The following is a 13,891-nucleotide window of genomic DNA, read 5'->3' as shown; positions in this document are numbered from 1 at the left end:
GTTGTATTTTTTCTGGAGCTTTGAAGTGTTCTGTCATTTGGGCCATTTTTTTTGTTTGTCTTGGCGCGTCTGTTACTTTAAGGGGCGGAGCCTTAGGTGTTCACCGGGGCGGGGTAATGCTGGTCGCTGCGCTGTGACGCTGTACGTGGGGGCGGGGCCGAGAGGGAGCAATGGCGCCCGTTTCACTCTCCTCTGGATTTCAGTCTTTCACTCCGCTACCCACAATCAAACTGGGCCCCTCTGGTGCTGGTTCCCGAGTAAGTGGGCCTGTGCACACTCTAGGCCCCTGTGGGTCTCTCCAACAACCTCTCCTGTGAGGCTGGGAGTCTCTCCTGCGGCCCCAACCCCCAGGGGCGCTTTCAATCAGAGGTTTGAGGCTTTATTTCCCCGAGCTGGAGCCCTGGGTTGCGCAGCGGTCTGCTTCTCTGCCCGCCGTTCGTCCGGTTTATCAGTCTGGATGAATGATTATTTTCTGTTTCCTTGGTGTTGGTCCCCCTTGCTGTTCGATTCTCTGTCAGTTCTGGTTGTGCGAGGAGGCGCAGTGTGTCTACCTACGCCGCCATCTTGGTTCTCCTACTTACATTTTCTTAAGTTTTGCTTTTATTAGTTCTTTTTCCTATCTTCCCTGGGTTCAATTAAATATTCTGTCTTTGGCTTCTTGAGTTTATTACTTAGCTAATTTTTTATTTACTTGCTTTCTAACTAATGGCATTAAAGTGTGAGTATTCTTTTTTGTACCACACTGTGTCTCTACCCCTCTGGTTTCAGTTTGTAATGCTCTCACTGTCCTTTCTAAATGGTTTGTCATTACAGTTATTTCCTTTTTAATCCAAAAGTTACTAAGAATGAAGGGTTTTTTGCCTGTTTCCTAGTAGGTTCTGGTGTTTGTTGTTTTTTGGTATTTTTTTATTACTAATTTGTGGCCCAGTTGTATTGCCAAGGGAATATGGCTTAAATAATGTCTGCATTTTTCAATGTATGGAAATTTTATTAGTAGTTAGGTAAAAGGTCAATTTTTATAAATTCCAAATGATAAGAGGTTTTATTTTATAATATTGTTTAAATCCTTTGTATCTTTTTATTTTTTGTTTAATGCAATAGATGATATTAGGTTATATAAGGAGATGTATGTTGTAGGGTAAATGGAGGCAGTCTGGCTTCCTCACCCAGGTGTCTTGGTAACTAAGGGAGGCAGTTTTCCCATAACCTTGAATGGGCCTGATACGTAGTGTTTTTCCTAGCTTTGAGACTGGGTCTGATAAATGGTTCCCATAGCAGGAAGTGGGCTACCATGTACAGAATCTTGCTACGTTACATAATTGTTTGGCTTGAGTCTGGCTTTGTTTGCCTCTAGTACTTAATCAAGTAGGGGCTTCTCACTAGACAGACGGGCAGCTTGCAGTGTGTGTGGCTTGCCCACCAGTGAATAAAGACACATCAAACCTCCCCACAGCTTTGTGCATTTTCTTCTGTCTGCCCAAATCTAGAATGGACCCGCCAGGCCTTGATTGGCTGCAACAGATACGTGTATATGTTGGAGGTAAATGACAGGTCTAGAATTTGCTTTAAAGTATCCTAGCAAATATAAAAGGGGTGTTGGATGGATAGATGAAAGAAGTATAGCAAAGTGTTTGTGGTTAACACTGGGTTATGGTACATGAGGGTTGTATTCTCTACTTTTGTGTTTGTTTAAAATTTTTAATAAAAACGTTTTTAAAAATCTTCCCTATCCTTATTTGTTTTTAGATTGCTTGATCTGTTGATCCCTGAAAAAGGTGTGGTAAAGTTTCCAACTATATTTCATTATTTATCTGTTTACTTGATATGTTTTGAATATATGTAATCAGGTACATAAAATTTTACTGAAGTTAATTTTCTTTTATAATAAAATCTTTTTCCCATTTATGTTTTTAATATTGTCATACTAATTTTATTGTTAATTATTAGCATATTTAGTCTATTTTTCCATATCTGTTTTATGTCTTCAGAACATTTTTTTCTAAGATTTTATTTATTTTATTTTTAGACAGGGGAGAGGAGGGAGACAGAAAGGGAAACATCAAGGTGTGGTTGCCTCTCGCATGCCCCCTACCAGGGACCTGGCCCGCAACCCAGGCATGTGCCCTAACTGGGGGTCAACCTGGCGACCCTATGGGTCACAGGCCGGCGCTCAATCCACTGAGCCACACCAGTCAGGGCTCAGAACATTTTTTTATGAAATAAAACTCACATATGGAACTATAACACATATAAGGAAAACACAAATAAAAATTTCTCCAGCTTAAAAAATTTTTCCCATAAATTTGAAAATGCAGACATTATTTAAGCCCTACTCCCTGACCACAATACAGTAATTTTATAAAGGAATATCAGAAAGGAAAAATAAAGGTATAAAGAAATAAAAACAAGTTTTATTTAAAAACTTCTAAATAACTTGTTATAACTTCTTCTAAATAACTCATGGCTTAAAAAGGAAACCACAACTGAAGTGACAAATCACTCAGAACAGACAGTGGAGCATTATATTTTAAAACCAATGGGATGTAGCAAGAATGTGGGGCAAAGAAGGAAATTTGTGTTAAATGTTACTCATTAGAAAGCAAAAAAGTACAAAAATAGAGTTTTCAATAAAACTCAACTCATTCTCTAGAATTAACTACTATCTGAGTTGGATGGTAATCACTTCCTTGCTTTTCTTTGATAATTTTACCACCTGTGTATGCATCCTTAAACAGTGCTTTTGTTTTGGCTTGTTTGAAAACTTATACAGTATTGATACATTTTTCCCTTTACTAATTTGGAAGTTACTCGTTCTTTTAAAAAATACCTGCTAACTTTTCATTATGGAAATTTTCAAACATAAACAAAAGTACAAAGATTGATATAATGCATCACTTTGTTTCAGTAATCATCAACATATGGTCAGTCTTGTTTCATTCCTAGCTTTACCTACTCTTGATTCCACAGCTTGCTTTGGAGAGTTGCCATCCATACAATGTTGTCTTTTGATCCATCAACATGGGATATATTCCTACTTATTTAGACTTATAATTCTCTCAACAATGTTTATAATTTTCAGAGGGTAAACTTTGCGCTTTTATCTTTTATTTCTAAATGTTTTCTTCTTTTTGATGCTATTATAAATGGAACTGTGTTCCTAAATTCATTTTTGGATGGTTCATTGCAAGTATGTAGAAACACAATTGATATTTATATATTGATCTTGTACCCTGCAAAGTTGATTAAGTTATTAGTTCTAATGGTTTTTTAGTGGCATCCTAAGGATTTGTATATGGAAGATCATGTCATCTGCAAATACAGTCATCCCTCAGAGATACTGCAAAGTAAAGCGAAATTCACAGTAGAGCAAGTCACATGAAAATTTTTTGTTTCCCAGTGCATATAAAAATTTTATTTATACTATACTGTAGTCTATTAAGTGTACAGTAGCATTGTGTAAAAAAAAATGTAAGTACCTTAAAATATACCTAATTTCTAAAAAAATGCTGCATTGATTGACTTTTAAAAATAATTTCTTTATCATGTGATGCTGTTTGATAACATGTTTAAAAAGTTTTATTAATTTTTTTTATAGAGAGAGGGAGGGAGGAAGAGGGGGAGAGAAACATCAGTGTTTCTCAGGCCCCCAACTGGGGACCTGGCCCGCAGCCCAGGCATGTACCCTGAGTGGGAATTGAACCAGCAACCCTTTGGTTCGTGGGCTGTCACTCAACCCACTAAGCCACAACAGCCACTGCTATTTGACAGCATTTTGTCCAGAGTAGAACTTCTTTTAAAACTGGAGTCAATCTTCTCAAACTCTGTCATTTAATGGCCTTATCAAGTAAGTTTATGTAATCTAAATCTTTTATTGTCTGTTCCATAATCTCATCTGAAAGAAGCAGCTCCTCATTGTTAAAGATGAATCATAAGATTGCAGCATTTCAGTCACATATTCAGGCTCCACTTCTAATGATATTTGTACCATATAGGCAGTTACTTCCCCCGCTGAAAACTTAACCACTGAAAGTCATCCACAAAGGCTGGAGTCAACTTTTCCAAACTCCAGTTAATGTTAATATTGTGACCTCTTCCCACAAATCATGAATATTGTTTTTTTTAAAAAAATAAAAGATTTTGTTTATTTTTAGAGAGAGGGGAAGGGAGGGAGAAAATTCTTTTTTTCTGAGCTGTATGTGTCAATAGTGGGCTTAAAATATTCAGTAAACCATGTAAACAGATGCGCTGTCACCCAGCCTTTATTGTTCCATTTATAGAGTGCAGGCAGGGTAGGTTTAGCATAATTCTTAAAGATGTAGGATTTTCGGAATGCTAAACATGCACTGGCTTTAACTTAGAGTTACCAGGTGCATTGGCCTTTAACAAGAGGGTCAACCTGTCCTTTGAAAATTTGAAGTCGGGCATTAACTTTTCTTCTCTAGATGCCATAGATGGCATCTTCTTCCAATAAAAGGCTGTTTCATCTACACTGAAAATCTATTGTTTAGTGTAGCCATCTTCATTAATTAATTTAGCTGTATCTTCCAGATAACTTGCTGCTTCACCTTGCACTTCTGTTACAGAGACAGCTTGTTTTCTTAAGCATCATGAACCAATCTCTGGTAGCTGCAAACTGTTCTTCAGCTTCCTCACATCTCTTGGCCTTTATAGAATTGAAGGAAGAGAGTTAAGAGTCTTGCTCTGGGTTAGGTTTTAGTGTAAGGGAATGTTGTCACTAGTATGATTTTCTACCCAAACCACCATAATGGTCTTCCTATCAGCAATAAGGCTGTTTTGCTTTACCATCATTTGTTGTTTACTGGAGTAGTACTTTGAATTTCCTTCAAGAACTTTTCTTTTGCATTCACAACTGCTTGGCATAAGAGACCTAGCTTTCAGCCTATCTTAGCTTTTGACATGAGAGAGAGAGAGAAGTTTGAAATTTGGGAAGAGGTACCAGATACAGACATGAAGAGACAATGGTGCTGATAGACTTCCTTGACTCAGGGTTGCCACAAACCTTCCATTTGTAAACATGCAATATTTGAGAAGCACAAAAATACCCCCAATAAAACAAGGCAGTTTTATTTCTTCAAATAACCTTCTTTGGAGGTAACATCTAGTTTTTTATGTGATGTTAACTATGGGCTTTTTGTGGACAGATGCCCTTTATCAGGTTGAAGAAGTTTCCTTGTATTTTTAGGTTGCTGAGTGTTTTTTATCATGAAAGTGTTTATTCATGATACTGAATTTTACCAAATGCTTTTTTCTGTGCCCACTGAGATGATCCCTAAGCATACATTCTAAGGATAAAACCCATTGGGGTAATGGTATATAGTTCTTTTTACATGTTGGTGAATTTTCTCATATTTTGTTGAATAATTTTGTTTATATTCATAAGGAATACTGGTCTACAGTTCTTTCACGATGTTTTTGTGTGGTTTAGCTATTGGAACAATATTAGTTTCATAGTATGTCTGGAGGCATTTCCTCCTATTTTTTGGAGTTTCTGATGGATTGGTAGTCTTATTAAACTTGGGAGAACCCATCTGTGAACCCAGTTTTGCATGTGCTTATCTCTGTGGGATGTTTTTAAATTTATTTAAAAATTTATTATTGGTCTATTTTAGCGATTTTCAACCTTTTTCTTCTCGTGGCACACAAACTAATTAATAAAAATCTGCAGCATAGCAAAAAGTGTATTTTTTGCTGATTTGACAAAAAATATAGGTATAATTTTGATTCATTCACACTGGATGGCTATTGTCATGTTGGCTGTTGTCATTTTTTATTTGACAATCTAAGGGGAAAGTACCCCTGACGGAAGAGTCAGGTATTGCATGTTTTAAAAATTCTTGCTGCACGCTGGTTGAAAATTGCTGGTCTATTCAGATGTCTCTTTCTTCTTGAGTCCATTTTATTGGTTTTGTCTTTCTGGGAAATTTGTTCGTTTCATCTAAGTTGTTAGGATACAATTTTTCATACTATTACTTATTAATCCTTTTTATTTCTGTAGCTTCTAGTGCTGATACAAAATATTTTGGGGGTGTTGTTTTCCTTTTGCACATGCAATCTGCTTTTCTTCTAGGAATTTTTCACAGCTTTGGTCAGATGATCCTTATCTTGCATCACTTTTGTGTCTCTATTTCTAAAAAATAACTTTGCATTACTTAAGTGGACTTACAGTCGGTGGAGGTCGGTGGAGGTTGTTCTCAGTCTGTGATTCTCACCACTTTATTCAAAATTAACAACCGTTCTTTGATTTCTTACTACAGTTTTGATTGTTTCAAATAATTTGATGGCAAAAATGATTGTGTTTCTTTTTAGACTGTTAGGGTTCTATTCAAAACAAGTAAATGTTTAATTATTTATTTTTGTTTTTTTTGCATTTGCTTCATCTAGTTTCAGAAGCCGTTCAGGTGGCAACTACTAGCCTAAGTGCCAGTACTACTGGCACTGCTACTACTTCCTCCACCACTGTGGGTGCAACTGCATCAGCAGTAAATACCCTGGAAAATAAAAGCTCTACAGAACTCCCCAAACCCATCGAACTTGATGGTCTTCCTTCAAACCAGTGTGCAAAAGGACAGGACACTGTTGCCATAGAAGGCTTTACAGATGATGAGAACACAGAAAGTGGAGGAGAAGGCCAATACAGAGAACGTGATGAATTTGTGTTAAAGATAGAAGACATAGAGACTTTTAAGGTGATGTAAAATATAAAGGTTATAGTTTAGTGAGAGTACATTATTAGCCTTCATGTGACTATAATAGTGTATATCTAGCTTGAATTGCAAAAAGTTTTATTTTCAGTTACTCTTTTGTAATTGTTAAATAATGAAATCACTACTAGGTATCAGATGCTGTACAAAAGAAAATAGCTTAAGATAATTTTAACTTATAGCTGAGTTTAATGTATTTCTGACTAGTACGTTACTTATGTACTAGTGATTAGAGAAGTTTTGAAATGTTAATTGTTTTTCAAGGTTCCCAACTAATTGTATTATTAGGAGTTTGGAGAAAATAGCTGTTTATCTAATTTTATAATTTAAAGAAAGTAACAGAAATATAAGGAGAATTAGATGTATTTTTATAATTTCAAATTATAGAAACATGAGTAGAATGTTAGTTTTTTCTTAATATTTATATATTGATTTAAGAGAGAAGAATATTGATTTGTGGCTCCACTTATTGATGTATTCATTGATTGATTGTTATATGTGTCCAGACCGGGGATTGAACCCACAACCTTGGCATATAAGGCTATGATGTTCTAACCAACTGAGCTATGTGGCCATGGCTACAATTTCATACAAGAAAATTTTATTTATGTTTAAGAAAACCTGTGTTTTAGAGTTTCTGTGTGCTTGATTTTGGTCTTATTTTTTAATTGAGGTGGAGAGGAATGATATTAAAAAGTATAAAATTCAAGTATTACTTTTATTCACAATTATTGTGAATAATAATTCATTACTTTTCATTACTGTATTACTTTTGCAGTAATGAATAAAATTCATTACTGTATTACTTTCATTCACAATTAACTGCTGTTAATATTTTAGCATAAATAATATATGACAGTATCATTAGAGGAAAGTTTTCAGGGAGCTATACAAAAGGGTAATGGGCTACTTTGCATGTTACTTTGCATGTTGTTGTGCTACCTATTTCTTGGAGAATTTAAACAGAGATTGAATAGCCAGATTATAAGAATGAGTATAAAAGTTGAGCCAGGTAAAAGATAAAAGGTTGAGCTACATAGTTTTTAATGATTTTTTCCAGCTCTTAAGATTATATAAATCTAGAATATGTTGCTAGTTTTTGTAAATGTAATGAATTTTGCTTATTACAGGAGGCTTTAAAAACAGGAAAAGAACCCCCAGCTATTTGGAAAGTACAAAAAGCTTTACTGCAGAAGTTTGTTCCTGAAATTCGAGATGGGCAAAGAGAATTTGCTGCTACAAATAGTGTAAGCAAAATGTTTGTATTAGCCTTCATTTTTTTTTTTTGACAGTGATCCTGAGGAAAATATAGAATGATTTAAACATTTTATATTGATCGTTGCTAATATAAAAGAGCACAAAGTTTGAATTACAGAGTACAGGCACACCTCAGAGATGCCGCAGGTTCAGTTCTAGACTATCACAATACTGCAATCTTTTTGCTGGTGGAAGGCCTTGCCTTCAATTTATAAAAAAACACAGTATCTGTGAAGTGCAGTAAAACTTGGTGTAACTGTATGTGATACTCTCTGATGGACTGATTTTAAATGAAATTTATAAATTTAGTTTATAAATTTAAACTACTTAAAACTAAATCACTTTATACTGTTGCTTAACCTTTTCTTATTCTCTAATAAAGGAAAGGAATTAGTGCTAGTCTGTGATGAGTTAGAGGGGCTCAGAGACTCTTATGTTGATCATTCTGCCAAATACCCTGATTTACCAGAGGCCTTACAGAAGTTATTCTTTTGTGCTCATGGATGTGTTTCATATCATTGAGTAAGTAAGCATCTGATCATTAGCCAAATGAGATTGCTTCTACGTATGGGGCCTGCAGTTAAGGACCATTTTTGTAGAGGGTGAAATTAGCCTGGCAAGAGCTGCATTTTGAAAAACTTGAGGGATAGTTATGTGATAGTCAAGCTGACAAAGTAATATATTCTGCATACAGAATGTATTATTATGTAATTGAAAGTGGTCTTTTCCTTAGTACCTTGGATATTTTGGAGATGCAAAGAGTAAATACAAAAGGATATATGTGAAGTTCATTGAAAACACAAACAAAAAGGAGTATGTCAGAGTGTGTTCCAAAAAGCCAAGAAGTAAGCCTTCACAGACTATGAGGTATTTATTTTCTTATGTAATATATTTGTTTAGCAATTATTGGAAGGCTTATTGTTGGTGATGTCTTGTACAAAGAATTACATCAATTAAAAAGATTTTTTTTTCATTATATACAAGTCTAAAACTTCAGTGCCTTATGTAATAATAGATTCCTTCTGAAGTAACAACACAGGAATGGTAAAGCTTATTGCTATTTGTAGTGGGACGGGGACCCTTTTTTTTTTTTTTTGAGTCCTTTGGTGTCACCCTAATGTAGTGAGGGAACAAAAAAGAATTTGGAGACAAAAGGTTTGAGTCCAGCTTTTTGTGACCTAGACTCAGATAACCTTTATTAAACATAAAGTGAAAATATTAACATCAAATTTAAAATAATATAAATGTTGAGAACAAAACAAGATTGTATATTACTAAGCAAGTATACAATAGAGTTATCATTATGTATTAATGTAACTCTGAGTTGTGTGGAGCATAAATCTGGAAGATTACTGACCTACCTGCATGCCCTGTGATCTGTACGGAAAAGGGAATGTAACTACTTATTCTCAGTCCAGTGCTAGGAAGGTCTAGTTTGTTTGTTTATTTCTTTATTTAAAATTTGTTTAATTTAATATTGTATTTTTTTTCCATTACCATTTAGTCCCTTTACCCCCACCCCCAGCAATCACCACACTGTTGTCCATGAAAGTCTAGTTTAATCAAAACTCCAACTCACTGGAAACAACCCACCTTATTTTTATAATGAATTTGATCCATTCAAGTCTCTAGAACCAGCACAGAGCAGATCTTCTTAAGGGGCTCAGGGTAGATGGAGTTGTGTCTCCATGTCAAAACCTCACCACCTGTGAGAGTTTCTGATGTTCAGAGCTCGATGTGGCTATCAAGGGTTTATCGTGCATTACTTCCCAAAGCCCACTGATGATCTGTTGTACAACTTCATACTTGGGGAAATGAGTTCATAAAGGGACAGGGGGATAGAGAGAGATAAACAGTGATTGAAATAGTAGTCCCTTAATAACTGAATATTGAATGTTAATAGTTAAAGAATGTATTTCCAGAGAATTGGGGGGGTGGTCATCATTGGAGACATATAGGACCTGGACTTTATTTTGGAGGTATTGTTGGGGTAGTTAAACTTTTCTAGTGTTTCTTTTTTAAAAAATGTTAAATATTTTATTGTTTATGTTACTAGGGTTTTCCCAGTTTTTTCCCCACTCCCCTCCAGCTCACCCCCCACTCCCATAGTCAATCCCCACACCATTGTCCATGTCCACAGGTCATTCATACATGTTCTTTGACTAATCCCCTCACCTTCTTTCAACCAGTCCCCACCTCCCTCTTTTTTTTTCTTTTGTCTAATTTATTTTAATTTAACAAGATTTCAGTGTGTTAATGAAGTCTGTTTATAATATTGCAGAACTGTTCAGGCTAAGCCTAGTAATAGCAGTAAAACTTCTGATCCTCCAACACCAAAAACTACAACTACAAAAGCCCCTTCCATAAAACCCAAAGGTAAACAGCTAAAAGTAAAGGCTGAGCCACCACCAAAGAAACGGAAGAAATGGAAAGAAGAATTTTCATCATCCCAATCTGAGTCATCGCCTGAAATCCATTCTAGTAGTGATGATGAGGGTGAGTTCTCCATGAAATGAATACCTTCATTACTTAAGTTATCTGCATAAATGGGGAGGAACAGTGATGCTGACAATTCAGGATTTATTTATTTTTAGGGGATTTAGCTACCTATAAGTTCTGCTTAGACTTTTATAAAAATAATTTTTTCCCTGAGCACAGTTTGCTTACATATACAGCTTTGTGAAATAGAAAATGTAGTGAAGTGAAAGAACATTTGAGTTCTAGCCTTAGAATGCCAGTTTCTCACCTCTTTGGGTAGGATGGGGGTTAGACCCATGATTTACTAAGAGTCCTCTAATTCTAAACTTCAGAGTTTGTGTTTATTCTAGAACAGTAAAGCCTAGGAAGCAGCAACTCTGAAACTATATATAGTAATATACATAATAACGTATATGTCCATGTATATGGAATCTTTATCAATTATAAATGCATACTACTATACTATATAGCATATAACATATACTGTAATGCATACTGCCACTAGCCAGCTGGTTGCCCATGGCTGAGTTAGGTAACCTCCTTGTGCCTTACCTTTACAACATGAAAAGGATGAAATAGATCAAAAGTTACCAATTTTCTTTTTTTACTTTAGAACCATTATACATTTTTAAAAACGAGGGCACCAAAGAATGTTTATGTAGGCTGGATATAGACTTTTACTTTATTATAAATAAAACCTGAGGTGGCTGTAAAACACAAGAATACATCAGTACTCACTGTGTAATGTACGCAGGAAATTTCAAATGTTTCGGTATCTAGAGCAAAGGTGCAAACTATGGCCAGTGAGCCAAATCTAATCTGCAGCCTATTTTAAATACAGTTTTATTAGAAAACTGATTCATTTGCATGTTTTCATAAAATTACTTTCCAACTACAGTGGCAGGTTTGAGTAGTTATTATTACAGAGAGCATATGACCCTTAAAGCCAAATATTTACTGTCAGGTCATTTACAGAGAACATTTGCTGGCCCTTCCTCTAGAGCATAAAGTTGAAGATAGGAAGGAAAAGATGAAAGGTTGATGGAAAACTGTTTGTGTGCCATGCTAAAGTTAAAAAGCTTTGGATCCTGTAAGCAAAGGAGAGTCCTTGGAGGGATTTAAGTAGGAAACTACATGAGAAATTTGAAATTGAATTACAAGACACCATAGTTCACTTATAAATTGCAAGTCTGAACCTAATGTATGGCAGCAGGGATGGATGGATGGGAGGGGATGCATTTGAGAAATTCAGTTTATAATCTTGGCAAAACTTGAAGGAGGAATTGGGTATTGGGGGTACTGTTTATTGAGAATGGTTTCTGATATTACAAGTATCATTGCTTGGGAGCTCATCTTAGAGATTATTTGAATTGGAAAAGAATCATCACAAAAATTCTTCCTCAGCCCTGACTGGTGTGGCTCAGTGTGTTGGGCGTTGTCCTGCAAACCAAAAGGCCACCAGTTTGATTCCTGGCAAATGCCTGGGTTGCAGATCAGGTCCCTGGTTGAGACAGAGCCTGTGAGAGGCAACCACTCAATGTTTCTCTTGCACATTGGTGTTTCTCTCCCTGTCTTTCTCCCTCACTTCCCCTCTCTCTAAAGTAAATAAAATATTTTTTTAAAACTTCAGTGCAAAAGTTGACTTAAAATGTATTGTTTTTAAATCCTACTTAGGAATGGTTGTTTAGAAATGTGCTTATCAAAATTTCTAAAGAAATTCAATGCAAGCAAAGCATTATACATAATTTTTGCAGTTAGCATTTCTACTTCCTGTTTAGAATACAGAGGTTTGGGTTCTGAGCTTACATTAAATTCCCCAAAGGACAATCAAGATAAAATTTTTTTTTTCCTTCTTTTTTTTTTTTTAAATGATAAAATTTGTTTCATTGGTAACATGGGTTACCACTAGGTGTCACTTAAGTTAGGCAAACATTTTTAGTACTTTTTTTTTTAAAGCAAATATTAATAATATATGTAAATTTATAAGCTGATGGTTTCCAAACTGTTTGTTTCAGAACTTCTTTATAATCTTCAAATGTATTGAGGATTCCAAAACACTTAGCTTTTTATGGATTAACTGGTATTTACCAAATAACATTGATTAAATAGAAATTTTAAAAATATTTATTTAAAATAAACCTATTAGATATTATCATGTTTTTTGAACTATATGTTCTTAAGTTAACAGTATGTAGAAGAGTAGTAGCATTTTCATATTTGCTTCTACATTCACTTTGTTACATATTTTGGTAAAAGCATGTGAAAACCCAGCCTTACATAGATAGGTAGTTGGGAAAAGGTAGTTGGGAAAAGGAGTATTTTAATTACCTTCTCAGATAATTACCGATATTTTTATTTGCTACTCAAGGAAAGTTTTTTATGTGATAAACTTGACATGTGGTAGTTTATTCAACTTCGTTTGCTCGTTACATTAAAATCTTGGTTCATCTTACCTTTTGAATGTCTCTCATCCATAAACGATTTTATAACATTTCATTGGTTATGTGAAAATACTTGTTTGCTCATTGACATACATACTCTGTTTCATTTTTTTTCACTTTTTAAAAAATCTTCACCCAAGGATATGTATTTATTGATTTTATAGAGAGGGATGGGGAGAGAGAGAAACATCAATTGACTGCCTCCCATATGTGCCCCAACTAGGGATCGAACATATAATGTAGGTATGTGCCCTGACAGGATCAAACCCACAACCTTTTGGTATGTGGGATGACGCTCCAACCAAGTGATTCATACTCATGCAGGGCCATTTTTCACATTTAAAAAAGTTGTAAAGTATAACAAAATTTGTTGTGTTAACCATTTAAAAGTGTACAATTCAGTGGCATTAATTATATTCACATTATTATGCAACTACCACAGCTATTTCCAAAACTTTTCTTCATCCCAAACAGAAACTTTGTAACTATTAAGCAATAACTCCCCTATTCTAAATATCTCATGTAAGTGTATCTGGCTTATTTCAGTTAGCATGTGTTCAAGGTTCATCCAGGTTATAGCATGTATAAGAACTTCATTCCTTATTATGGCTGTATACTATTACATTGTAAGTGTATCCACTGTATGTTCATTTTGTTATCTATTGATGGGCACTTGGATTGTTTCCACCTTTTGGCTGTTATAAATAATGCTGCATCAAACACTGGCATACAGATACCTGTTTGTGTCCTTCTTTTCAATTCTTTGGGATATATACCTATGAGTGGAATTGCTAAGTTATATGATAATTGTATGTTTAGCTTTTTGAGGAACCACCAAACTATTTTCTATATGGTCACACCATTTTATATTCCTACTAGCAGTGCATGCGGGTTCCTATTTCTTTACATCCTCACCAACACTTGTTACTGATAGTGGTGTCTCATTGTGATTTTGATTTGTATTTCCCTAACCACTAATGTGTTTGAGCATCT

The 13,891-nt window shown here is 35.0% G+C and overlaps 1 protein-coding gene across 6 annotated transcripts in view; it reads left to right on the top strand.

The window, feature by feature from the left end:
* QSER1 (glutamine and serine rich 1) overlaps window positions 1–13,891 on the top strand; it is a 67,304-nt gene that overhangs the window by 30,151 nt on the left and 23,262 nt on the right. For all 6 annotated transcript variants that reach the window (XM_053924047.2, XM_053924048.2, XM_024558645.4 and 3 more), the window contains 4 exons: window positions 6,403–6,707; window positions 7,853–7,969; window positions 8,713–8,846; window positions 10,261–10,475. In XM_053924047.2, the coding sequence (XP_053780022.1) occupies window positions 6,403–6,707; window positions 7,853–7,969; window positions 8,713–8,846; window positions 10,261–10,475 (771 nt within the window). The remainder of the gene's footprint in view (window positions 1–6,402; window positions 6,708–7,852; window positions 7,970–8,712; window positions 8,847–10,260; window positions 10,476–13,891) is intronic.

The sequence above is a fragment of the Desmodus rotundus genome, chromosome 5 (genome assembly GCF_022682495.2).
Source record: "Desmodus rotundus isolate HL8 chromosome 5, HLdesRot8A.1, whole genome shotgun sequence".
Taxonomy (NCBI): domain Eukaryota; kingdom Metazoa; phylum Chordata; class Mammalia; order Chiroptera; family Phyllostomidae; genus Desmodus; species Desmodus rotundus.
The sequence above is the reverse complement of the archived record's forward strand: the minus strand, read 5'-3'. Positions and strand labels throughout refer to the sequence as shown.